Source organism: Lissotriton vulgaris, chromosome 11 (genome assembly GCF_964263255.1).
Source record: "Lissotriton vulgaris chromosome 11, aLisVul1.2, whole genome shotgun sequence".
Lineage (NCBI taxonomy): Eukaryota > Metazoa > Chordata > Amphibia > Caudata > Salamandridae > Lissotriton > Lissotriton vulgaris.
In genome coordinates this window covers 1,069,645,244-1,069,669,642 of record NC_141699.1, presented here as the reverse complement: position 1 = coordinate 1,069,669,642, position 24,399 = coordinate 1,069,645,244, and the positions used below count along the sequence as shown (strand labels likewise).

General features: G+C 42.7%; 1 protein-coding gene across 1 annotated transcript in view; it reads left to right on the top strand.

Annotated features, from left to right (window-relative positions):
• LOC147684103 (matrix metalloproteinase-23-like) overlaps positions 1–20,939 on the top strand; it is a 90,749-nt gene extending 69,810 nt beyond the window's left edge. Inside the window, exons 4-8 of the mRNA XM_086944459.1 lie at positions 999–1,166; positions 4,470–4,634; positions 6,020–6,130; positions 16,978–17,104; positions 20,407–20,939. Coding sequence (XP_086800585.1) covers positions 999–1,166; positions 4,470–4,634; positions 6,020–6,130; positions 16,978–17,104; positions 20,407–20,593 — 758 coding nt within the window. The 3' untranslated portion in view covers positions 20,594–20,939. The remainder of the gene's footprint in view (positions 1–998; positions 1,167–4,469; positions 4,635–6,019; positions 6,131–16,977; positions 17,105–20,406) is intronic.
• Positions 20,940–24,399: the final 3,460 nt, after the last annotated feature.

The window sequence follows — 24,399 nt, the reverse complement described above, 5'->3', positions numbered from 1 at the left end:
TACCTTACGGGAAGCTATTAAAAATGAACTCCTGGGTAATTTTAACGAGTTTTCCACGTTAGTTAAAAACTTTAGAAAAGCAGTAACTTTGTTAAAGTTGGATGTAAGCACACTGTTTTTACTTACTCTTTCTGAACTAAAGTCTAAATTAAAATGTGCATCGTGGGAACTCAGTTTTAAAATGGACATGATTGCCATACAAGGGAAAAGAGAAAGCCAATCACTGTTAAACACATATATACCAAAGCAGGCCCAACAATACCTCTCCTGGAATATTCCCCATAGAGTCCGTAGATTATCGTACCTTTTAAGACAAGATCTGCTCCCACTAAACCTCCTTCTTGCAAAATGGTATGGTGTATCTCCTATATGTAATCTTTGTTATAATGCTATACAGGATCGTAATCATGTCTTGTTTATCTGTCCAGCACTTCGCCCATTGCGTCTTAAATGGTTAAAACCTATTTGTTTACAATTAGGAATTCTAAATGTAAAAACCTTTTTTCATGCACTTTATTGTCCGCCAAATGAAATGTTCTGTTTTAGAATTTTTTACTTTTTAAAGGATTTTTAGATATTTTTTAATGATACATAGAGAAGAGTTAGATGATTGTTTGACCAGTGAATATGTAGTGTTTCCTGTTTGACCAGTGAATATATAATGTTTTCTTTTCTTCTGTTACTTGTGATTTTTATCGTAACCATTATTGTATAATCGTGTGTTTATTTTATGTGGCCCTCATTTGAGAGCCAAAACATAATAAACTTGACTTGACTACTGGTTGTGTCTGCTCCGGAATTTTCACTTCCTAAAGAATTTGGAGGATTTTCCATTACTCCAACTCTGAAACAGGGCCATATAGACTTTTTACAGCAGGTAATATTGCAAAACTATCCAGGTTCCTGTTCACTTCATCAGGTGTTGGAAAAGTGTTCATTGGTAAATATCGCTGTAGTACTGTGAATTAAGTGCTAACACTCCTGTTATTCTGACACAGGTTTCTACACCTTCAACCACACCGACTGCTGGTTCTCACCACTGCACCCATGCTTTGACGGCTTAAATGGAGAGCTGGCCCATGCATTCCTTCCCCCGCGGGGAGACATCCACTTTGACAACCACGAGTTCTGGATCCTGGGACGTTCCCGCTTTAGTTGGAAACAAGGCAAGTAAGATCTCTTTTTTACTCTCCCGGACTGCATTTGAATTTATCTAAAAGGTGCTTTTGGCAACAAAAAATGCCTTTCGCACAGGAAATATTAACAGAAATAAAAAATAAAAGTGAATGTGCAGACATTAGGAGGTCCAAATCATATCTCTCACTGCCATCAGTCTTTAAAGTCCTCGGTTAATTTGAGAAGAGCCAAGCCTGCTGGTCTCAATTGAGAATGGGTGTGTCCAGATCTGATCTGTCATGGCTAACGCAACTGCCTTTCACACTAGAAATAGCAACATAGCATAAAATAAAAACAAAAGCACAGACATAAGGCAATCCAGGTAATTTTGCTTATTCTGACCAGAGTTTGGTGACTTTGTCTTTTTTTAAAAATTGGGCCTGCTTATCTTAGTTAAAGTCAAGCAGATGTTAATCTTGTTTATTGTGAAACGCTCAGTGAGACTATCTTGGCTGACGCATCAGGACACAAGGCTTCTGTTGATCTGATATGTTCTTGCTGATCCTTAAGGAGACATGTTGCAGGACTGTTTGAACTTCTTTTTTCAAATTCTTTTCTTAGGTCTCAGCTTTTGATGAGAAGCCTTCCTTCCTTTCTTGTCACTGAGCAAGAAAAAATGTATTCTCCGACACAGAGTAGGCAATCATTGATTCACCCAGAGATGAGATATACTAGGTTTGGTTCTCTACATAGTTTTCTAAGCCTTCCAAGCCCCCATAGGTTTTGTTTGTCTACAGTGTCATGGGTTGCCGCAGGATTAAACTAGTTCGTTTTAAATCCACCCCATGGTTTACCTCCACTTTCCCATCTGTTTCGATAGTGGGAGCATCTGACAATTAATTCCCTAAGAAAAAGTTTAACTACCATTATTTTTCCCATGGTTTTTGTTTAATATTGGTTTCCCACTGGTTAATCTAAGGTACCATTTGTTTTCGCAGAGAACAGCTAAGGTGCAGTTGGGAAGCCCAAGATTTGAAATAAAGTGGACCCCCCCCCCGGCTGACTTGGGACCTAGTATAGATAAACTACCATGGCTTCCCACAGGGTTTAACTAGACTACCTTTGGTTGCCGCACTGTTGCATTGGGCTATTCTGAGTTCCCCTTAAGTACAGACAGATTATATACGGGATGCATTCATGGTACCCAGTTTTAGCCCGATTACGCCTGGTATCTCTAGCTTTTATTCACATTACCATTAGTTGAGATTAACCAGACTAGTACTTTTCTTCGAGGGTATAGCTAGGTTCAGAGTTTAGTAATACTACATTTGGTTCTCAGAGGGTTTTGCTAAGCTTTTGCAGGGCTCCAAGGTTTAGCTCTAGTATATTTAGTTCACTTTGGTGTAAGGTAGGCCACCATTAGTTTCCCCAAAGTTAAACCACTACTTTTGCCCGAGGGTGTAGCTGCGTTAGGATGCTTCAGCGTTGATTTGGGTAGTCTCGATTCATCAGGGACTCAGTTGGACTACCTTTGCTTCTCCCACTACTAAGCTGGGTTACCACATGTTACCCAGGACTTAGGCTCTGTCAGTGTGTCACCATTATTGAGCTGGGCTACCTTACTTCCTTTCATGGTTGAACTGGGATACCACAAACCCCCAAGATTTATGTGGGTGGCTGGGCCTCCAAAGTCTTCCTCTATGTTTGATGGGTTGCCAAGTATAGTAGGGAAGGAAAACGCTGCCCGTATGATTGTCATTGGATAATCATTCTATGTCGCATTTCTGTATTGTAAATCTTGTCAAAGGCTCAGGATTAATGTAGTCAGGCAGAATTTCTCTGTTGCTAAAACAGGATCATTAGATATATTCTGGGACTGAGATAAATTGGCTGGGATTCTCCAAGATCCAACAGGTTAATTTAGGTTTCCCATGACCTGTGAGCAGGCTCCTTTGGATTGGCTCGTTGCCAGCATTTTCACCTGGCAAGGAGGGGTTGCTGAAGTTTTTTCAAAGGGGTGAAATACATTGCCCATTTTTTTATTACTGCCATGTGCTTCACTTGAAACAGACTGCTGTGGAGACTGCAGCAGTTGCCCTATAACAGACTCTCCTATGCTGTTGCAATGGATTACCAGGGGTCTGTAGTTTTAAGGAGCATGTACTGTTGTTTTCTCTACCTGAGATAGGCAGTCATTTTATTGCTAGGGCGGGCGTGGGAGGGGGGAGCAACAGGTTCTTGTTGAATTCTGTGTCTTCCATAGATTTTACCTGGTTCTGGTAGATAGTCTGGTTTTCCTTTATGGCTGGGGGATCTTTATGTTTGAAGTAGACTGTGCAGGCTTCAATGAGGTGCCAGAGTTTAGAAGGACTGGGATGGGATCACTGTTAACCAGCTGGCCATGGAAGCAGTTGTCCAGGTTGTCATGGTCTACCAGAGAGATCTTAAGTGTGGAGAACCACTGTAGCGGGGACATCTCAGTGTCCCCGCTACTTTCTGCAGGAAGAGACCCTGACTTGAGATTGTGTCAGGGCACAGAACCCCTGGCTTGGGTGAATGTCTGCTGAGGATTTTATGGTGTATTGTAAGATTTCTCTGGGTTGAGAAAGGGTCATGGCGGACTCCAGCTGCCTGACTGGTTGTACTGGTTGTTAATATAGTCTTTGAAAGAGGACATCTGGGTAGCTCCTGGATGGGCAATCTACAAAGACCATTAAGTGTTTCTAGTAGCCGATAATTCTTATGCATTCCAGGTTATTTTGGATGCCCATTCTCAGCTAGCTATGCAAAGGGGTACATCCCATGACGAGCCCGAAACCTTTGTTCCATTTTTCTAAACCACCCTTCATGAACAGCTCCCCCTGGCAGAAATCTCTTCTTGTCCATGGCAGCATTGCCCTTCCCGGTTTGCATGGTTGTCATACCATGATGCATAAAAGCTGAAGGTGATGATAGATATTCAGTGATCAGTTGTTTTAATTTCACATTCCACTCTCACTTAGTCTTTGTTTCCTGTCGCTAACTCTCACTTTGTTGTCTTCCTCTTTCTTGCTGCCCCATCACTCTCTCTCCCTTATCTCCATTTTAATCTCACAGTCTAACTCTTTCACTGTGTTCTATTTTGTATTTCTTTTTGGCCTTTGTCTTCCATCTCTTTTTTTCCATCTCTCTCACTCTCTTTGTTACTCTTACCTTTTCTCTCTGGCTTTCTCTGTACCTGTCTCTACCTTACCCCTCCTCTCCTATCCTTTTTGCAACTCACTCATCTCTTCCGACTACAGTGATCCTTCGTCTGTGCCATCTCCTTTTCCTCACTCTTTTTCTCCTGCAATATCTCCCTGTCTCTCTTCCAGGTGTTTGGTACAATGACTTGGTGCAGGTGGCGGCCCATGAGATCGGACATGCCCTAGGGCTGTGGCATTCCCGCGACTCCAGAGCTCTGATGCACCCAAATGCCACCTACACAAGGACCCGCCACATCACCCAAGATGACATCTGGGGGATTCAGCGACTCTACGGTAAATCAGTTACTTGATAAATCGACGCTTCCTGAGCATCCTGTGAATCAAAAGAATGACATAACTAGCCTTTTTATACTCCAACAAGAATTGTTTTGTCTTTTGTTCACCAGTGAGGCTTCCAGGCACCAAAAAGCTAAACGCCATTCACAAAATATTTAATTAAATCTTTTTGGGACTCTGGTAAAAGGATGAATATGGAGTGATGCATGTGACCTACTTATATTTCAGTAGAGCCTTACGACTGTTCTGTACAGAAACACTATCAGCAAGATTAACAGCCTAGGAAAGTGGTGAGGTTGGTAAATTAGGTTAAGGAGAATGATAGCGATAGGCGACAGACAGAGGCGCAACTAGAGCCAAATTTCGGGTGGGGGGGCTAAGAAAAAATGTCGGGGGGGCTGAACCTTTAATCGGTATGCAGAGTGGAGCTGCAGGGCCTCCAACAAGGGGTGAAACAACAGCAAGGCCTAATTACCATTCAAACAGTCTTTTAAAGACCTGTTAAACGATCGGGTGCGGCTCTGTGTGTGCCCGGGATCTGTCTCATCCCGGGCTGACACACACGACGGGGGGGCTGAAGCCCGGTGAGTTCAATGGGTGTTGCGCGCCTGGCGACAGAGTGCTATAAATAATGTGCATACTGGAAAACAGGTGACCTAAAGCGGGGATCCACTAGGAACAGGTCTTAGGTGCCCGTCACTGCATTCATACGTGACAGCACAGAGCAACTGCTGGGTAAATTATCCAATATAACAAAAAGTCTTGTATACTAAGATTAGGGACATATTGTTTCATTAATACAGTGTAAATATATTTTAACCCAAATTACTTACAGGAGAACAGTTCACAGTACAAGAATCAGCTAGGGTGACAATCATCTATCATTACATGGTCATGTGTGGTCAGGGTGTTAGGGAGAGGCTGCGCTGGGAGCACCCGGTTGATTGGAGGAATGCATGGCACACTCTTGATAGTCATGTGAGATACAGGGGATGGGGGAGGCTGAGGTTTTACTGTTTATGTGAGGTGGGATAGCATTTGTAGTCTTGGCTATCAGGTAGAAAGCTGGGTAGTTGGCTTTCAATGTGTATTTGAGTTGGATGGATTTGGAAGCAGGAACTGACTGGTCATTAGTTGGCTGTGTGATGTGGTCATGGCACTGGTACGCTTGTTTTTTAGTGGTTGTGTGAGGTGCAGAAGGAGACGCGTGGCATGGCTTTCAGTGATCATCTGAGTGGTAGAGTCACACTGGCTTCTCGGTGGCTGTGTGAGATAGAATGGCAAAGTTTGAGGTTCAATGGTCATGTGAAGTGGGGGTCCTGGGGACAGGCCAAGCTTTTATGACTGTGCACAGAACATGCTTGCTTTGCTATCTGCTGCAGGCTGTCTGGACCGAAGGAGGCAGTGTGAGTTCTGGTCTAAGCTCGGCTTCTGCGACACACGACGACTCTTCATGAAGAAACATTGCTCTAAGACATGTGATTTCTGCTATGGTGAGTGCCTTGTGAGTCAGTGCTGCTCGGGGCACTCCCCTTTTACACCCAACTCTCTCCTCCAGCAGCTTGCATTCCCAGTTCAATGTGTCCTTTGAAACTCATCTTCTGACCTTTCCCAACATTTCCTACTTATTTCTATATTCCTGTCTATGGTTCCATAACCATAATCTGTTCTCTTCTCTCCTCCTTCCACAAATCATCTTCCTCTAACTCCTCTTTCACTCCATATGCATATGCTTAGATATTTTTAATGCTCAAAATTCTAAACATGTTTGTTTACTGGGATATTTCAAAAGCCTAAAATTCTCTCTGTTGCTTGTATGTTTATCTATACTCAGATATATATATATTTTTTTTAATTGAGAATTTAATATTGGTACAAAATATCCATAATCATGATTTCATTTTATACATTATTCCAGCTTGCAAGGTAAAAAAGAAAGAACTTAAATACAATAAATAACATACGATAAATAGACATAAATGCGTTCACAAAAACTTCAATATTTACAACGAGGTGATAAGCCCTCAATACAGAGAGTAGGTTATGCAGATATATGAGGAAATATAGGATATCTAGTAGCCAAGGTTTTAAATATGCTCAGGTTCTGCAAATATTAAGAGCTATAAGACCCCGCATCTCCCTGGGCAATCGTTGTAGTATACTTGAAAATTTGTTAAAAGGGGGGAGCAGAATTAAAGTTATTTATAGGGGCCTAATAGTAGGGATCCAAGATGACCTAGAAAAAAACTAAGCCGCCTGGGCCATAAAGCTGCAGGATCCAGATGCGGATTTGGATAAAGCGCTACATTTAGACAGAGATTTTACAATCGTCTAATTTAAAGGCACAACATTTTAAAACACTTTTTAATCTCTATTTTACACCCTCTAATTTATGTACTCAGATATTTCTAATGCTGAAATTTACCCCCAAGGTGGCCTTGTCGATCTAAGACTTACTAAACTGAGTCTAGAACTAAAACCACGGATTACATTGTAAAAGACTAGGTTTTAGTTACTATATTTATGGGGGCCTTTCAACTTCTTCAGAAGGTAGTTGTGTAGTTCAAATTATACCTATTCTGGTAGTCTAAATACAATGAAATAAAAGCGGTCACGCCAGAATACTTCTGTGAAGCCACTGTTATGCTTTATAAATTCTATTCCATTCCATAATTCCTATAGAAAAGGCAAACGTGGAAATATTTTTTTTATTTGAAAAACAATGGCTCATCAATCCTCTGGTTTGGAGGCATATCAGACAAATTAAAGTTGTGAGTGGGGGCTACTCAGGCAGGCACCTACTGCATCTGCCTGAAACCTTTTTGATCAAGGATCCAACAGTTCAAAAAAAAAAAGAAGATGATACCTCTAGTTTTGTTTCATCTTTCTCCAATTCTGTCACATTTTAAATTAAACTAAATAAACACTGGATGTGGGCCAACATGCTGATTCACTAAAATCTTTGCTTACTCGAAACAGTCCATAAAATTAATTCAAAGGGTTGAGTCAACTTCTGGGGAATTCCCCTTCAGTCCTCACCCTGGGGGCTTGTCTAGTTCCTGTGTGTGGCCTGTGATCTGGGAGCCTATGCTGATCATCACTCCTTTCTTAACTTCAGGTCTCCTCCTTGGTCGAAAAGTGTCTCTTTCAACTTAAACAAGAAGTTGTAGAATCTCTTCTTTCCATTTTATGCCTTCTAACTTCTTAACTCAGTTATACCCAATGGATTCAGAACATGTCCATCCTTCTCCTTACCCAAGCTGGCAAAGAGATCATATCACCCCTTCCCTCGGAGTCCTACTTTAGATGTCAACCTGCAAAGGTATCCAGTTGGAGACCATGAACAACTATCGCATAGAAGGTACCACCACCCACAGCTCTAAATTCAAGCCTACTCTGCTGACTCCAACTTGTTCTCAGTCTCTGCAAATCCTGCAACAGTTTTCTCAATTTTGGGATCATGACATGGCATGACTCTCCAGGAGCACCACACAGATGACAATGTAGAAGACTCCGAGGTACAAGGAAACAGTAGAGCAGTCTGGCTTCTACCTATTAAAAAGAGGACTTTCGAAAATGTATCTAGATCCGGTGATGGTGTATCCATATCTACTGATCGATTGAGCGTTATCAAGAACAGGGGACTGTGCCTTTAGCATATCATTCAAAAGAGATGTTGAGAAGGATGGCTTAAAATAGCATAGGGGTCAATCAATTTCTTTAGTTGTTCAGTCTCCGCTCATTCTAAAAACTCATAAAGGGAAGAAGTGAGAACGTCTCAACATCGGCACTGTCTGATAGATCAAGGGAGATTTTCTTTAGGTGTGGTGTAATTCTGGGTATTTAGAGGAAATGGGAGCAAGGAAAGAAAAACGAATCAAGCTCTTCTGTACGTCACTCCACCTTTTTCTTATCCCACTTTCTATATATTTGCCTACTCACCTCTTCTCACTTTCATTTTATACTTCGATACACCTTGCTTCTTTTATGCCTCTTTCTTCATTGTGATGTTGGTGAACTTTATTCCTTCTATCTCCCCTATTTTCTATTTGACCTTTTTTTGTTAATTAAATAATTTTAACCGAATGAAAGATATGATCAACACATAAATAAAACAACATAATTATTTTTTCTTACAAGATAGAGAACAAAACAACCATTTCAGATATCTGCAACCAAAGAATTAGTTAACTACTCTTCCAGTAAAAGTAATTAGTAAAAAAAATACCGATACATGGAAAAGGCAAAGAAGAAAATCTGCTTTCTCAGCAAAGATAGGTGTGGTCATTGTGCTCCTGGTCCTCAAGCAGGCTCAAGAGGTGTGGAAGAAGCTGCACTCTAATCCATGGACCCCTACGACTTGAAGCTCCTTTCTTGGAAGGCTACCTTCCTAGTCAGCATAGCTTTTGTCAAGAGTATTAGTGAGCTTTATGTCCTGTGCACCTCTGAACCATACACTGTGGTCCGTTGGGACCGAAAAGCCCTAGGACTCCTCTCACTTTTGTTTAAGGTATTGACTGAATTTCTACTTGACTATGACATTTTGTTCCCCACATCATTTCTACTGAATAACCTGGTATACTCTTAGGTTTTGTTTTGATTGAGCTAAGCATGGTGTTCCATTGCCCATATTCTCATATGATGTGCACAGTTTACCTCACAGGCCAAGCTTCTGCATGGGAAAGACCCTCCACTGGGTTTCTAAGTGCAATGTACCTCAGAGTCTAGAGGTCGGACTCCTTCCGTGGCATTCTGTAGAGCTGAATCTGTGAGAAAAATATGAAGGATGTCTTCCTGGGCTAACCCATACACATTCTGCAGGCATTGCACACTTAAGCCTCCTCCTTAAGCCTTGTACAAGTCAGATAAAAAGGCTTCATGAACCAGGTTGACAAGCCTGCTATGTCTGATGCTGCCTTCACACAGGCAAAGTATGTGAAAGAGCCAGGCAGTTAGAGGGGAAAAACATGGCCAGTATGGAGATTTTCTCACAAGAAGTCTATAGAAACCAGACACAGGCAAAATGTGAACGTTTTGTTACACTGGTATAATTCTGCGTAATTTCTGGCAATTCACATTCCTTTTGTTTTACAAAATTACACAAATTCTGCCATATTTTGGAATTTCAAGTTTGGGTAAAAATCTTATCGCGGGACCGCAGAAACAACGCGAACGAACAGAACGTGAGCTGCTGTTGTTCATTTTTCTGAAATTGTGCATAATTACATTGAAGGAAACTGGACAAATTGTGCATACCTTCAAGAATCCTCTCACTTTCAACCCACCCTGCCAACCCCTGAGCATCGGATAAAGAAAAACACTGAATAACTCCCTTCAAAAGATGAGAACTGTCAAACGTGTGCACCCAGGTGACGGATGGCACAACTTGTTTTGATGGTGCAAATCGCTGTTGAAAAATTATTATATTCTTTGCAGCTAGTACAGAAGGCTTGAGAAATCATGTTTACCACATTTTCAAGTTACTGAATTGGCTGCCAGTTTGTAATTTTTAAATCATTCTCGGTCATATGTAAGCCCTCTATCAAAATATACCAGACATCCTGGCCACCAACTTTAAAAGCAGCTCTCAATCTCAGGTTTTACAATCTGTTAACTGGACATTACTCACAGTTATCAAAATGAAGTTGGTTCCTTTCAGTGACAGGGGTTTCTCAATGGCTGCCGATAAAAGTTAGAGCCCATTGTATGTCCCCATTTATTTAGGAACCATCCTTTGGAGGTTTAGGAAATTTCTAAACACCTGTCTGTATAGTCCCTAAATCCTCCATCTACTCCCGTCCCAGCAGTCATACTTGTTTACTTCAAAAGAGCCCAGACACCTTGGGGAAATTTTGACTTTGAAAATGAACTATATAAAATAATGCAAGTGAGCTTCTGCATTTTGAGTCATAGGGTCAACGTAAATCTAATTTTATCCTTTCAGTGTGGACTTCAATTACTCCAATTACTTCACCTTTCACTGCATTACAGAAGGTTATTTTGTTTCTTGAACCTGCAATAAGCTACATAATGTGTAGCGGGAAAATGAGGTTACTGTGGTTACTTCGCCCTACATTAAAGAAGATTAATCCGATTATACTGCCCTATATTTAATTGCAGACAACATCGCTCTCCTACATATATCATTTGCTTCATTAAAGAACTTTGATTGTATTACTGTTCATTTGATCTCCTCAACAAATCACTCTTGTCTTGCATTAGAATACAGGCAGTTCTGCTTAGTTTATCTTGCATTAGATCACAGAACCAGAACAAAATTACTGCTTCAGCCAGTATTAGATAAAAGTACTCTCATTACTTAACTCTGTATTACAATACTGGAGGCTCTTTTTTATCCAGTAAGTGTGCACATAAGGTTACTCACTCTGGTTACTTTATCCTGTTTTAGAGTTCACAAAATTACTCTGATGTTTTGACCCTTTAGATTAAAGAAGTCAAGTGAAAAATATTGCTTTGATTACTTTAACCATATTCAAATAGAGAATGATATTAATATGATTTCCTCATTCTGAATGTCAATGTAGGACATACATTTAATTACATTTCCTTCAAATGGATTACAGATTATGGATATTTTGATTGGTTACCCCTGTATTAGATTACAGATGGTAACGGCTCTTTTTACTTATTAAATTAGAGAATGAGAATACTATATCACTGGGTGGTTGAGTGCAGGGCAGTGAAGTGAAGGATTACCAAGGACTGGACTATTTGATGGCAAGGACGCACATGTTCAGCCTTTGTTTTACAAAACTGCACCAACACCTGGTTGATAGTAAGCTCACTGGCCCCAAGGAGCTTGCTAAAGAGGCGGACATGGCAGTGACCCCAGAAAGGGTGGTTCAGGTTAACCCCAGCAGAGTAAGTGACGTTAAGGAAGACACATACACGCCCCAGAATAAAGTGGGAGGAAGGGTTTCATAGCCTCTTCTGAGAAACGCAGAGGAGGTTCTAGTGAGCGATGGCACAGGGCGCTGCATTTCCAACCCTAGTGCTTTGATTGTTCTCAGCTAGTACACAAGCAGGAACAGATCACCACGAAGCAGCCAGCTACTCAAGCACCATGAGACCCTCACAGGTGATTTGCCGCACTTTATAAATTTGTGATTGATTGTTTAAAGCAGGGGGACTCGTTCTGTCCTAAGAAACCACCCACTGGAAGGAATTCTAGAGGAGTGGCCAATGTGGCCTTAGTGGGAAGTAGCCTCCAGGGGCAGATCATAGACTATGCCATGATCTCCCTTAGCTCAGAGATAGACCCAAAGGGTGGATGAAAAAGATCCCTGGCACAGCTTTGAGAGACACTGAGGCTAGCCAGACCATGGTAGTAGAAAGTCTGGTTTCTTCAGAGCAGTACACCAGCCAGGTGTGTAGGGTAACTAAGGTCCAGGGACAGGTCTTTTTCTGCCCCATGCCCCTGGTATCCTTGGAGCCGGGTGGGGAGATGACCCAGAGGAGGGTCATAGTTAGTCCTCAGGTGCCCATAGACTGCATTCTGGGAAAACGTTCCCCTGGTGTCAGGAGAGCTGAGGGGACGGTCACCCAGGGAGTCCTGACAGGTCAGTTTTCTGGGGGTACCACTCCCACGTGTTGTGTACAGGAGCCCGGATGGATGGGCAGGGTGAGGGAGGACCTGCTCAGCTTCAGGGTCCAGGCCCTGGGTTGAAACTCTAGTCTCAGGATACCCCCTGGACTGGGAGGTACAGTGAAAGTAGCATGACTAACACCCAGGACTGTTGCCCCCCACTCTGAGAAACCTCAGAGGTCAGAGAACCCTGAATGGCATGGTGCCAGTCTCTTGACACTGACATCTGTCAGTGACCACTGTTGGTTGCTGCGCTTATGGGCTTAATTTTCCTTGGGTTGGGGACAGAAGTCTGATCCAAGTGGGGGAATGGGCCATATCACCTTGTTGGCATGGCAGTAATGTTTGCCTATTGGGCATGCATCTGTGAGTAAGTTAAGTTTAGAAGCATAAACAGATGGGGCTCACAAGTGAGGAGAAGGTTTTCACAAGGGTCAGTTCAGTGGCTCAGGAGAGTATAGACAGTGGAACCCAACTGAGTTCAGAGAGGCGAGGAACTGACAAATGTTCCTGCACAACAGGGCCTGTGTCCATGTTCTGGAATTCTCTTCCAATAGTCATTAAATCTAATGGTTCCTTACTCCAATTCAGGAAGCTTTTAAAAACTTTTCTGTTCTCCAGCACCGGTTAGTTTCTGCCTTGGGATTCTGTCTTTGTTTTGTCAGTTAGCGCCAAGAAACCTCTGGTGTTAGTGCGCTTAAGAAGTTTCACTTAACATAACATAACATAACATAACATCGCCTAAGTAGGGAAGCCCATCCAGGTATTGATTAGTCTACCCTGGCTTTTGGCTGGAGTGGAGTTATGTTGGACTTTGACCTCTCTGCAGGCCAACCTTAAAGTTTTTGTGTAAACTCTCAGGTTTTCTGAACATGTTTTTTTGGCTTGTAGGACTCTGCTCACTTTACCACTGCGAAAGTGCTTGTGCTCACACCCTTAAACATGGTATAATTAGCGTTCACCTAATTGGCACATTTAATGTATTTGTAAGTCCCTAGTAAAATGGTATGAAATGTACCCAGGGCCTGTACATTAAATGCTACTAGTGGGTCTGCAGCACTTATGGTGCCACCCACTTAAGTAGTCATTTTAAACAGGTCTCAGTCCTGCCATTGCAGCCTATGTTCGCAGTTTAAACTGCCATGTCGACCTGGTAAAATAAACCTTATGCCAGGCCTAAACCTTCCTCTTTAAAACATATGAATCACCCCTAGGGTTGGCTCTAAACAGCGCACAGGGGAGGGTGCAGTGTATTTAAAAAGTTGGACATGTACTTTTAAGTTTTACATGTCCGGGTAGTGAAAACTCTGAAATTCGTTTTTAACTACAGCAAGGCCTACCTCTCCCATAGGATAACATTGTGTTACCTTTTGTATTTCATAAGTGATAACTTTCAATTTGAAGCAGGTGGGAATGTAGAGTTTGGTCTCTAAAGAATTGTAATTTAAAAGTCTCTTTAATGGTAAAGTTGGATTTTTCGTCACAATTCTGAAAAATTACACTTTTTGAAAAGTGGCATTTTTTTGTCCCGACCATTTGGATCCGGTTGTCTGTACCCTGGGTCACAGGACTAGGTGTAGCTGGCAGGTGAGGTGGACTTTGTGTATTGCAACCAGACGGGTATAGGTATTGGCATGAAGGGCCATCCCTGACTTGATGGGGGGCAGAGCTGCCATCTACTGCACTTGCACATCACAAAGACTGAGCCTCAGCACATAGACAACGGGATTCACACTAGTCTTTTGTACCCCCAGAAAAGCTGGGGCCAGGGCAGGGAGGCAGGAAATTCTAGACACCTCTGGGGATGGAACCCTCTAGAAGCTTCTCTCACTTCAAAGCGGGCATCAGTTAAAAAATTATGGACTTTCCGACCAAACTTCTCAGTATAAATCTGGGTCTGTGGAAAACCAGAAGGGCTGCTCTGCTGCAAGAAGGACTGCTGCTCTGTTACCCTGCTTCTCTGCTGAGGGAGAAGGACTGGACCTACATCTTGAACCCAGGACCACCAGAGTGACTCCGAGTTCTTGTTGGCTGGCCTCCAGATCAGAGCCGCAGGGACAGAAAAAGCACCAACCATCTTGAACCCTGCACCTGGATTCTGCCTGCTGTGAATCAGTCCTGCCCTCGAGTGGTGCCACCACAATCTGGACACTTGGAAGTGGACCTGAAGGTGCTCTGCCAGCCCACATGTATCACTGGTGCAGCGCCTTGCATAGCAGCTTCCCAGTATTGCTGCTGTGCAACACATCCTCAACGCAGGGCCTCACATCGCAGCCCGCAACTCATCAGAACAAACACTGCGCAACGCATCCTCAATACAGGTTCTCGCAACACTCCTCAACCAGGATTTAAGGTACTTTGTTCAACGGGCCTAGCTTGGTCCATGTATCCGGCCCGCGCTCCATCACGGTCAGCCTGAACTTGTGACTTTGTCGCGGTTCGGCGTGACCAGAGAACTACAGTTGTCACTTTGTGAATTTAACACTATTTTTACTTCGGTTTTTAAACTTACATATCACTGGTTCTACTGATTGGATTTTTGTTGTTATGGTGTCAAATAATGTTCTCTATTTTCTAAATTGGCAGTGGACTTTTCTGGTGTTATTTTCACTTTATTTCTATTTTTGTGCTGCATAAATACTTTACACATTGCCTCAAAGTTAAACCTGACTGCTTTTGTGCCAAGCTACCAGGTGAATTTGGAGTTTGTTTGCATTTTACCCTGACAAGAATTATGGTTGCAGCATGAGTAGCGTGTCACCCGCCTCAAAAAGTAACCCAATTTCCTACACTCCGGTTCAAACAAACGATAAAACTCTAAATGTTGTAATACTTAGTTTGCAAAACATATTGTACCATCCTAGGAAAAGGCTGTTGTTGCAATATTAAAGTAAAGTTACTCTTTCAAGGTGGCTGTTTAGTATAGAGTAGTAAACCTGTCACATGGAAGCAATTTTTATTCTCTCAATGCCTGACTTGATTCCTCTTTATACAATTCAGAAGCCAGACTGGAGTCAGCTGCTCATGTCATTTAAAAGAACATGCTGCACAAAGCAGGAACAGTAAACCTCAGCCAGCCAAAAGAGAATGCAGCTTCTACTGGCAAAATTTCCAAGTGGCGGCAGCCCTATAATACTGATACCTCCAGGACATCACACAAACAATAGATCCTTGAAGTTCCTAAACCGAACCGAAAGTTGTATGCCAGCCAACATTGCTCCAAGCGAGTAGAATTATCAAGCAGGCCTTACTATCCTCAGGGAGTTTTAGGAGTGGACTCCAGAGTATACTTGAGGCCAAACAGGATATATAGGTATTAACCCTTTGCAGTAACTGAAATGTAACACTTGCATCTTTTAACAACTCGTTAATAAAACATATATAAATGTTTTGGCTTCTAAATTATTTAGTACTGGAAGTTCTGATGGAGAACTAATGGAATATTCCAATACTTCAGAGCCTGCCACAGTACCCAGAAGCACTATTTCTTTATAACAGCAAATCATACATGTGGCTATGGGAATATTCTGCTCTCGATGCAAGACACTTGGTGTACAACAAAGGATATCGTTTTGCCACAGGAGAAGAAATGGCAAGGCACTGTGACAGAAGGAGGTTACTTATTATCCTCAGATTATGGACCTTATAAGAGAATTACCTCTGCATGTAAAGCATCAATGTCTTCTCCATATTCCCCTGTATGTAATCATACATTGCCATGACAGTTTGCACACAGCCTCTGTACGTAACATGAAAGCCCTTTTCCATATTGCCCTTTATATACAGCACAGATATGCCATGATCTTTCCACTTTTCTGTCTCTAAAGCAGACAACTGCTGTGTCTATTTACACATTACTCAGTTTGCAATGGAAGGCACATACAATTACACTTTCCATATTGCCTCATGTGCGAATGAAAATGTGTCTTACATATTGGGCAATATGTAAAATATTTACATATTTTGTTGCATGTAGAAAGCATACAATCATTCAATACTATTTATACATGTCCTTAAAGCACTTAATGATGTACCCCATCCCACTGCATCCAGCAGAAAGCCCTGCGCCCCGTAACTGAATCCCAAACTCTCAGCAAACAACTATTAGTACATACGCCCGGCATGGAATTATACTTTCAGCGCCTGCCTGAGGGTAATGAAGCAGAAGGGCTGCCAGCTGGCAAGTAGACAGAGTCCCACTGCACCATTCTGATAACTCAACTGGTTGGATGCACAACTTAAAAATGTGTAGCTGTTGTTATTACAATGGGAATGGAGATAAAAAAGGGCCATTGTGGACCTGGTGCAAACTGACCTCCAGGTCTCCTGCCTTGCAGGGGTTTGTCCAATGTATCCTGTTAGACAGCCAAACCTTCTCATTTGAGTGCCATGAACACCATTGATATTATACAAAGATTGAATTCCTGGAAGCAGCCAAGTATCCCAAGCAGTTGGAACCCTCTATGACCTCTGAAAATCCTAAGACCTGGTATTCTGTTTAAGACTTGCTGCCAGTATACAAGAGAATGGGCATATATGCTAAACTAACTTGGTCACAGAGCAACAGGTTTCAAGTACATTTCAAGCTTTTGTTTGACTCCTTGCTGTTTGTTGTACTATCTCGAATGGTGCAGATGTGTTATTCTTCTCTGGTAAATCTTTACACTTTTACCTCTTTCGCTTTCTATTGGGTATAACACCACTCTGAACCTTATGAATTTTTTCTTATCGCAGAGGTCGTGAAGTCCCAGCCCTCAGCGACGCCCCCGAAAATCAAAGTACAGATCACATATGTTCCTAAGGGACGCTCTGTGACATTCCGATGTGGACTGGTCTCCTCTGGGCCCCTCCTGAGAGTCAGGTGAGAGAAAAAGAGAGCTCCACGTGCAAGGAATGATTCAGGAGAACCTCAATACTCGCAGAGGGCTATTTAATCCCTAAAAGGAATCAGGGAGGGCAGTTTGTCCTTAAACAGAAACCTTCCAGGGGCTGCCAGTGTGTATGAAGATGATCTAATAGTTCTGGACAAAATATTCATGATGGCCTTCCTTCAGGCAAGACAGCTACCTCAGCCTGTGGACAGTGGTCATCTCTAAGTCAATCAAAGAGTGCAAACAACCACAGCAGACCTTGAATGTTAGAAGTTCATGCTTCATTTGGAGAATACTACCTCTCCATCCACATATAAGAAGCACATGAGGCAGGCTGCAGCAGTCACATGTTCCTACAAAAGGACATCCACCAGTGACTGCCAGGAAGGAATGGAGCTAATCAGATTTCTTTCCAAAAACAGTTGAAGTGTTGTTGGAAGACTATTTGTTCGATTCTCCGTCCCAGGCCAGCCGAGAGAGAAATTTGTCTACAACTGTTGCAATCCTGTGGTTGCAGAGAAGTTTTTTTTTTTCGAAAGGGGCTTTACCATTGCGATTTTCCAGGCCTTGGGGACAATACAGTTCTATAGTGAACAGTCAAACAGCTCCAATAGTTGAGCCTTGTAAATAGAATATAAAGGATTTTGAATTTGATTAGACATTAATTGAAGGGCAAGGCAGCAGGGAGGTAGCAGGTTCTCATGATGGAGTCAAGAGTTGTGGTGTCTGAGTGTTAACTCCTTGCATGTGGGCATCGGCCAACGGCCGTCGCAAGCACTACCTCGGTAGTGCTGTGCACGTCGGTTGGCCGACGCGGCCCAACCCACTCAATAGAACTCCCGCACTGTGGCGGAATTTGCGGCGCGGTTAAGGAGTTAAAGGAGTGAAAGTACAATTAGCTTAATCAATTTAGATTCTAGAGACTGATTGTCAGGAGTGGGAATGTTTTCTGTGTGAATATTTTCATTGATTGTTTTCATTTTGCTGAAAAAATGACAGTGAAATAATCACATGGTTGTTGAGGGTGTTGAAATTCAGCTTGGAAAGATATTGGGGACTGTAGTTCAGATACTATGTGGTATAATTTGTGAATATCTCTTTCACAAGATCTGGGGCTTGGGAGACACGGTTTGTAAAATAATGTTTCTGAGACTCTCTAACTTTACCTTGTAAGCAGCCATTGAGATGATACAGTTGGATTTTGCTTTTAAGGCAATAGTCTTAGAGCTAGTGTCTGTTAGCCGTACCCAGAACTTACACTTTTTTTGTTCGTCTGAGAACAAAGGGTTCTGTTTTTTTAGCCAATATTTTGCAGTAAGTTATAACTCTTTGACTTATCTCCTGCAAATCAAAGCTTAAAGAAGGGATATTTGGCAATTCAGTGAACCGGGTGTAGTGCTTGGCTTCTATGATTCCAGGGACAGCAGCAGTATTTGCCACAATTACTGTTTTCTTGACTTTGGTTCCCCATACTCCAGAGAACTGGCCCAACACTTCTGCATGCCTGACTCCATCAGATGTCTAGATGTTGGCAAAGTGTCATACACTGAGAAAGTTAGGGGATTGGGTGTTTGGCAGCTACAACTTGTAGTACAAAGCCATGGTTTGTGGTGTATTTCTTGGCAGAAGATAGGGCATTAAAGCTTTTGATGGGGAGGGTACCTACGGTGGACAAAGACTAACTCCAAAGACACCTGCATTCAAGCTCAGAGATTTGACAAAGGAATGGAGATATCCTTTAACTTATGTCCTTCCACTACCCAATGACTTTCATGAGAGCAAGCGCACAGTCTTTCTCTATGCAAGAAACATGGCAGGACAGGCATAGGCACTACACATCTGAGCACTTGACTGCCGTGGATGGTTTGAGGGGCTCATGAAATCAGGACTTAGGGTGAAGGCATACAGATCACATTCCTTTCAATTGTACTCCTCAGTTCTTCTGAAAGACTCTTAAAATCTTCTACATTAACTGACTGAAAAGAGAATTAATCCATAGGCCAATACTGAGGCACGTTTTGGCAAACTTACAAAGACCTGTGAATTATTGGCTTTTACTTCTGCTTTTGAGACCATGCAGCTTCCGCCTGTAAGATTGCTGAAAAAGACACCATCGGAAAGAAAAGTACATTTTTATAAGATGAAATTCAGCGAGGAGTATCAACTCAAAGCTGAAGAATGTCCTGCTTTACAACAAGTTGATAGGGTGAGATTCACTGATTCTGGAATATCAAACCTTCTATACCTCTTCTTATGGCATTTGCATATTGTTTAGTTATGGGGCATTCCTGGAGCTCTGAAAGTGTAAAGTCTCTCTTGCACCTTCCTGTGATGAGGGCCTTTCCTCAATGACTTGGCAGCATTCCCCTTTTCAAATATTTCTTGCATTAGCTATAAGACTCAGTCACTAGGGGGAGGAGGCAAAATCCAGAGCTGATGTGCCTTGTCAGGCCATGACGGATCTGAAAGGAACATACATGTGAAAGCCAGCACAGTTCAGTGGTACACCACCCCTGGAGTCACCAGAATAAGTGCAGGTGTGCATCAGATATCTGACAGTTGAGAAAGACATGCAAAAGTAGTGTGGGTCAATGGTAGCAAAGGCTTTGGCGTAGGATGCGTTGGCTAAGGAGGGACAATTGAGGAAAAAAACACATCACTGGTTAAAAATAAGAGAATACATGGACACAGGAGGATACAATTTATCCCAGCTTACTAATTTGATGAAAACTATGATGTCCTGGGACAACTCTTGGTCTCCCTCTTCCTTAATTCTCATACATGCAAAAGGCTAATCTCCCCTAAAAAGGGATTGATAAATACTTTACATTTTAGCCTGTTCTAAGACTAGACTTTGTACATGTTGATGGGGCAGTGTAGAAGAATCACTGATGCCCCTGCTATGATGCTGTGCTGTACCTGTTGCATGAGTTTTGTTTTCCAGAGTCCTCACCAGCCTCTTCATTCAGGACAAACATGCCTCAAGGTTTTATTAGTATGAGAGCGTGAAGGATATTGCTTTGCTTTAAAGAGGAGTGTGTGCATGTGCGCCCACAGTCATCTACATTGATAGTTACATTATCTATCTTTACCAGCATTAATGGAGTAAACTTGGTTGCTATTAAGTGGTGACTGTACTAATGGCAGATTCAGAATAGCTGACAACAGAAGAGTTTACTTATTGGGGTGAAGCACTAAGTTCTTGCAGATCAGGGCTTCGGTATATGAAAACAAAAGTGCTGTATGCTACACACTTTCACATTGCTAACCTTTCGCCTTTCTCTATTTGCAGCTGGTACAAAGATGGAGAGCTGCTGTCTCGGTCTGTCCCTGATCACTTCACCCTCCTAAATAAAGACCTTATCATCATCGCCAATGAAATGAATGAGGGAAGGTACACATGCCTCATTCGACGCCAGACAACAGTCCTCAAAGCAAATGCCTGGGAGATTAGGCTTCAAGTGAACCAAACAAATTGATGAGTTAATCTCAGACCTTAGAATCGAGACTGTCCTTACTTGGAGAGACCTACCCCTCTTCATCCATTGCATACCGACCCTGATTCCCTTCTGCTTAGAACTTCAAACCCGAAGCATGACAGATCCGACTCGAACTTGACAGGTTGGAATAATAGCACCGATTGGAATCATGCATCGAGACAAGGCAGTCTTTCATTAAAAAAAACAAATGCCATTGAATCATCAAACGTTTACTTCAAGGCCAAGCTTGTTGTCATCTCACAAATTGATATTGCGAATTCTGTTGGTGTAGACCTTTATTTGATCCCTCTTACAAATACACCTGTTCCCATATGTGACTTGGTTGATTTCTTTTATTTATTTATTTTTGGCATTTATTAAGCGCGAACAATTGCCCGCAGGCGTCTCGGCGCTGTACGGTTTTACCCTCCTATTTAATCTGTGCGGTTTTTCAGAGGTTGAATAGCCAGGTTTTCAATTTCTTCCTGAAGGACAGTAGATTTGGGCTTGATCTTATGGTTTGTGGAAGCGTGTTCCACAATCTTGGGGCGGCAACTAAAAAACGTCTGTCTCCCCAATTTACCAATCTGGTCCGTGGCACTACCAGGTCATTCTGTCCTGCAGATCGTAACATTCGGGTGGGAATGTACGGGACGAGATGGTCGCACAAGAATTGTGGCGCTTGATGGTGTAGTGCCTTATAGACAATACATAGCGTCTTAAATTTAATTCGGTTCCTAACAGGTAGCCAGTGGAGACTTCTCAAGGATTCGGATATAGGTTTGAATTTAGGGATGTTGAGGAGAAGTCTGGCTGCTGCATTTTGGATTGTTTGCAGTTTCTTGATTGTCTTAACTTGGGCATTTGCAAACAAGGCATTGCAGTAATCCAATGCTGAAAGGACCATTGCGCTGACCAGTGTCTTTCCCACATTAGTAGGAAGAAAAGGGAGGATCTTCCTTACCAATCGTAGCTTGTAGAAGGCTTTGGAGGCCGTCTGATTGGCGTGAGCCAAGAAATTTAGGTTATCATCAAAGATGACACCCAAGTTTCTCACTTTCGTAACTGGTTCAGGTACAGCTCCGAAAGATGATGGCCACCAAGTAGGGGACCAGCCAGGGCTGAGGTGGCCAAAGGTGACCACCTCGGTTTTGTCGGAATTTAATTTCAAGCAGTTTGCTGACATCCATTTTCCAATGGCCAGCATACCTGTCTTGAAATTTTCCGCCACAGTTTCCCCGTCATTTCTGACAGCCAATATCAACTGAGTATCATCCGCATATGAGGTAAGGTTCATCCCGTGCGCTTTGATGGTATTAGCGAGGTCCGACACATAGATATTAAATAGTGTCGGACTAAGGGATGAACCTTGGGGTACCCCACATGGCAGTAATAGTTCAGCAGATTCGTATTGGCCCAGTATGACCGCCTGGGATCTCTCTGCTAGAAAAGATGCAATTAAGTCTTTTGCTAGGCCTTGTATGCCCATCATTTCGACACGGTTGACTAAGATCTTGTGGTCAACCGTGTCGAAGGCCGCTGATAAATCCAGGAGCACCAATAATGCAGTTCCACCTTGGTCTCTGATTAATCGGATATCATCCGCTGCCTTTATGAGGGCTGTTTCCGTCCCATGAAACTTACGGAAACCGAATTGTGTTTCGTCGAGCAGATGGTATTGCTCGATGAATCCCGCAAGTTGAATGTTCATGGCTTTTTCAATTACCTTGGCGATAAAAGGGAGGTTTGCTATAGGCCTATAATTTTTAAGTTCTGCTTTATCCAAGCCTGGTTTCTTCAAGAGTGGTTTGAGTAAGGTTTTTTTCAACTGGTTAGGGAAGATTCCTGTGCGGAACATGAGATTGGTCATTTGAGTAATAGCTGGAATTACGGCATCTATTAATGACCGAAGAGTATTTAAAGGGCAGGGATCCAGAGCTGATCCGGATTTGATTGTTTTCACAATATCCTGAATATTATCATCTGTTACCTCTGCGAAGCGAGAAAGAGTATTAATTGGAGGAGAGGTATTTGTTTTCCTGATCCATTGATCTTCACCTAGGTTGAATGCTGAAAAAATGTCATTTACTTTGGTGAAGAAGACTGCTGCTAAAGAATCGCAGAACTCTTGTGAACAAGGAGGATTAAGATCTGGGGCACATCCCGCAAGATGTTTAGTTATTTCGAAAAGCTTTTTGTTCGAGTTTTTAGCATTTCGATTTGCTCAGTATAAAACTTCTTTTTTGTCTCTATAATTAGAAGTTTATATTGAGTTAAGAGTTCCTTATACACTGTCTTGTCCTTGTTATCATACTTTTTCCTCCAGATTCTTTCTTTATTTCTGCATTGCTGTTTCAATTTTTTAAGTTCTTCAGTATACCAGGGGGCTGAAGGGGAACTTCTGTTTCTGGACATTCTTTTTTCAGGTACCAGTTTGTTAGCCGCCTGGCCTACCCATGTGTGATATTGTTCAATAACGGTGTCTGGATCAGCTGCCCATTTGGGAGTGGAATTCAAAAGTGCCTCCTTGAAGCAGGGGATACTGATGTCTTTCCAGACCTTGAACAATTCTCGTGGGGGAGATATAGAGGGTGTAGTGGTTTTGTTAATTTGAATGGTTGCCAGGACCAAATAATGATCAGACCAAGCCATCGGCAAGACATCAGACACTGATATATTTTCCAGGTTGGTGAAAATACCATCTAAGGTATGGCCTGCATTATGAGTGGGTCCTTTCACCAGCTGAGATAGACCAAAGACCTCCATTTCAGATTGCAATGATATGGTGTCCTTGTCTTCGCCACATTCCAAATGGAAATTAAAGTCACCTAGCAGAGTTATCGAGTTGTCAGTACCTGAAGTTTCTAGGATGGTAAGTATTTCTGTCAGGAAGTCTGCCCGGGTTTCTGGTCTTCTGTAAAGTAATATACCTTTGAAATTATATGAGGGGGAGAGATAAATGTCAAATTGAAGCGCCTCACATGCCTTTGAAGGTATGACAGTAGTACGAATTTTAAAAAAGTCACGGGCAATTATTGCAACCCCACCGCCTCGTTTGCCAGTTCTGTCTAGTCTGTGGCATTTGTATCCGTGTGGAACGGCTATTACGAGGTCTGGGTCAGAGGCTTTATCCAGCCAGGTCTCCGTCAGGAACATTATGTCTATGTTCCTATCGGTGAGTACATCGGCTACCTCTTGCCTGTGTTTAGGCAAAGAGCGCACGTTGATCAGGGCTATCGTGAACATTTGGTTAAGTTGGTTCACGTTTCCACTACCTACTCTTTTATTTAATAGGGGAGTAGACATTTGACAATATTTACAGTGCAATTCAGTTTTAGATAACAGGGAGTCGGGGCTATACCTTGTACAATTTTCCGAGATTTGTGGGCGTAGGTCGGTCAAGGCCGAGCGTGGGTATGAGATGAGACTTGCGTGGGCGTTCCAACCAGGGGGGGTGGCCCTAGGCCCGTGTCTGGCGCGGACGGGCGCAGACGGGCCCGCCTTTGGCGCGCCCGCTGCGCGGACGGAATGACCCCATTATTTTATATCCTGCCGAGGAGGGTGGGAGGCGTCCTGCCACTGGACCGCCAACCCTTCCTCCCTCCAAGATGGCGCCCCTGTCCCGCGTCGTCAGCCCGCAATCGGCCACGCCGGGATGAGGGGGTGAGTGAAGCACGCCTCGGTGCTAGATAATTCCTGCACTCGAGCGGTCTATATTTACACAAGCTTAAAATTGCCACAATTAAAATATTTACAATTTTTAAAAGTCTGCGCAATATCAGCGTTAAAGTCTGTGCAGTGTCTGC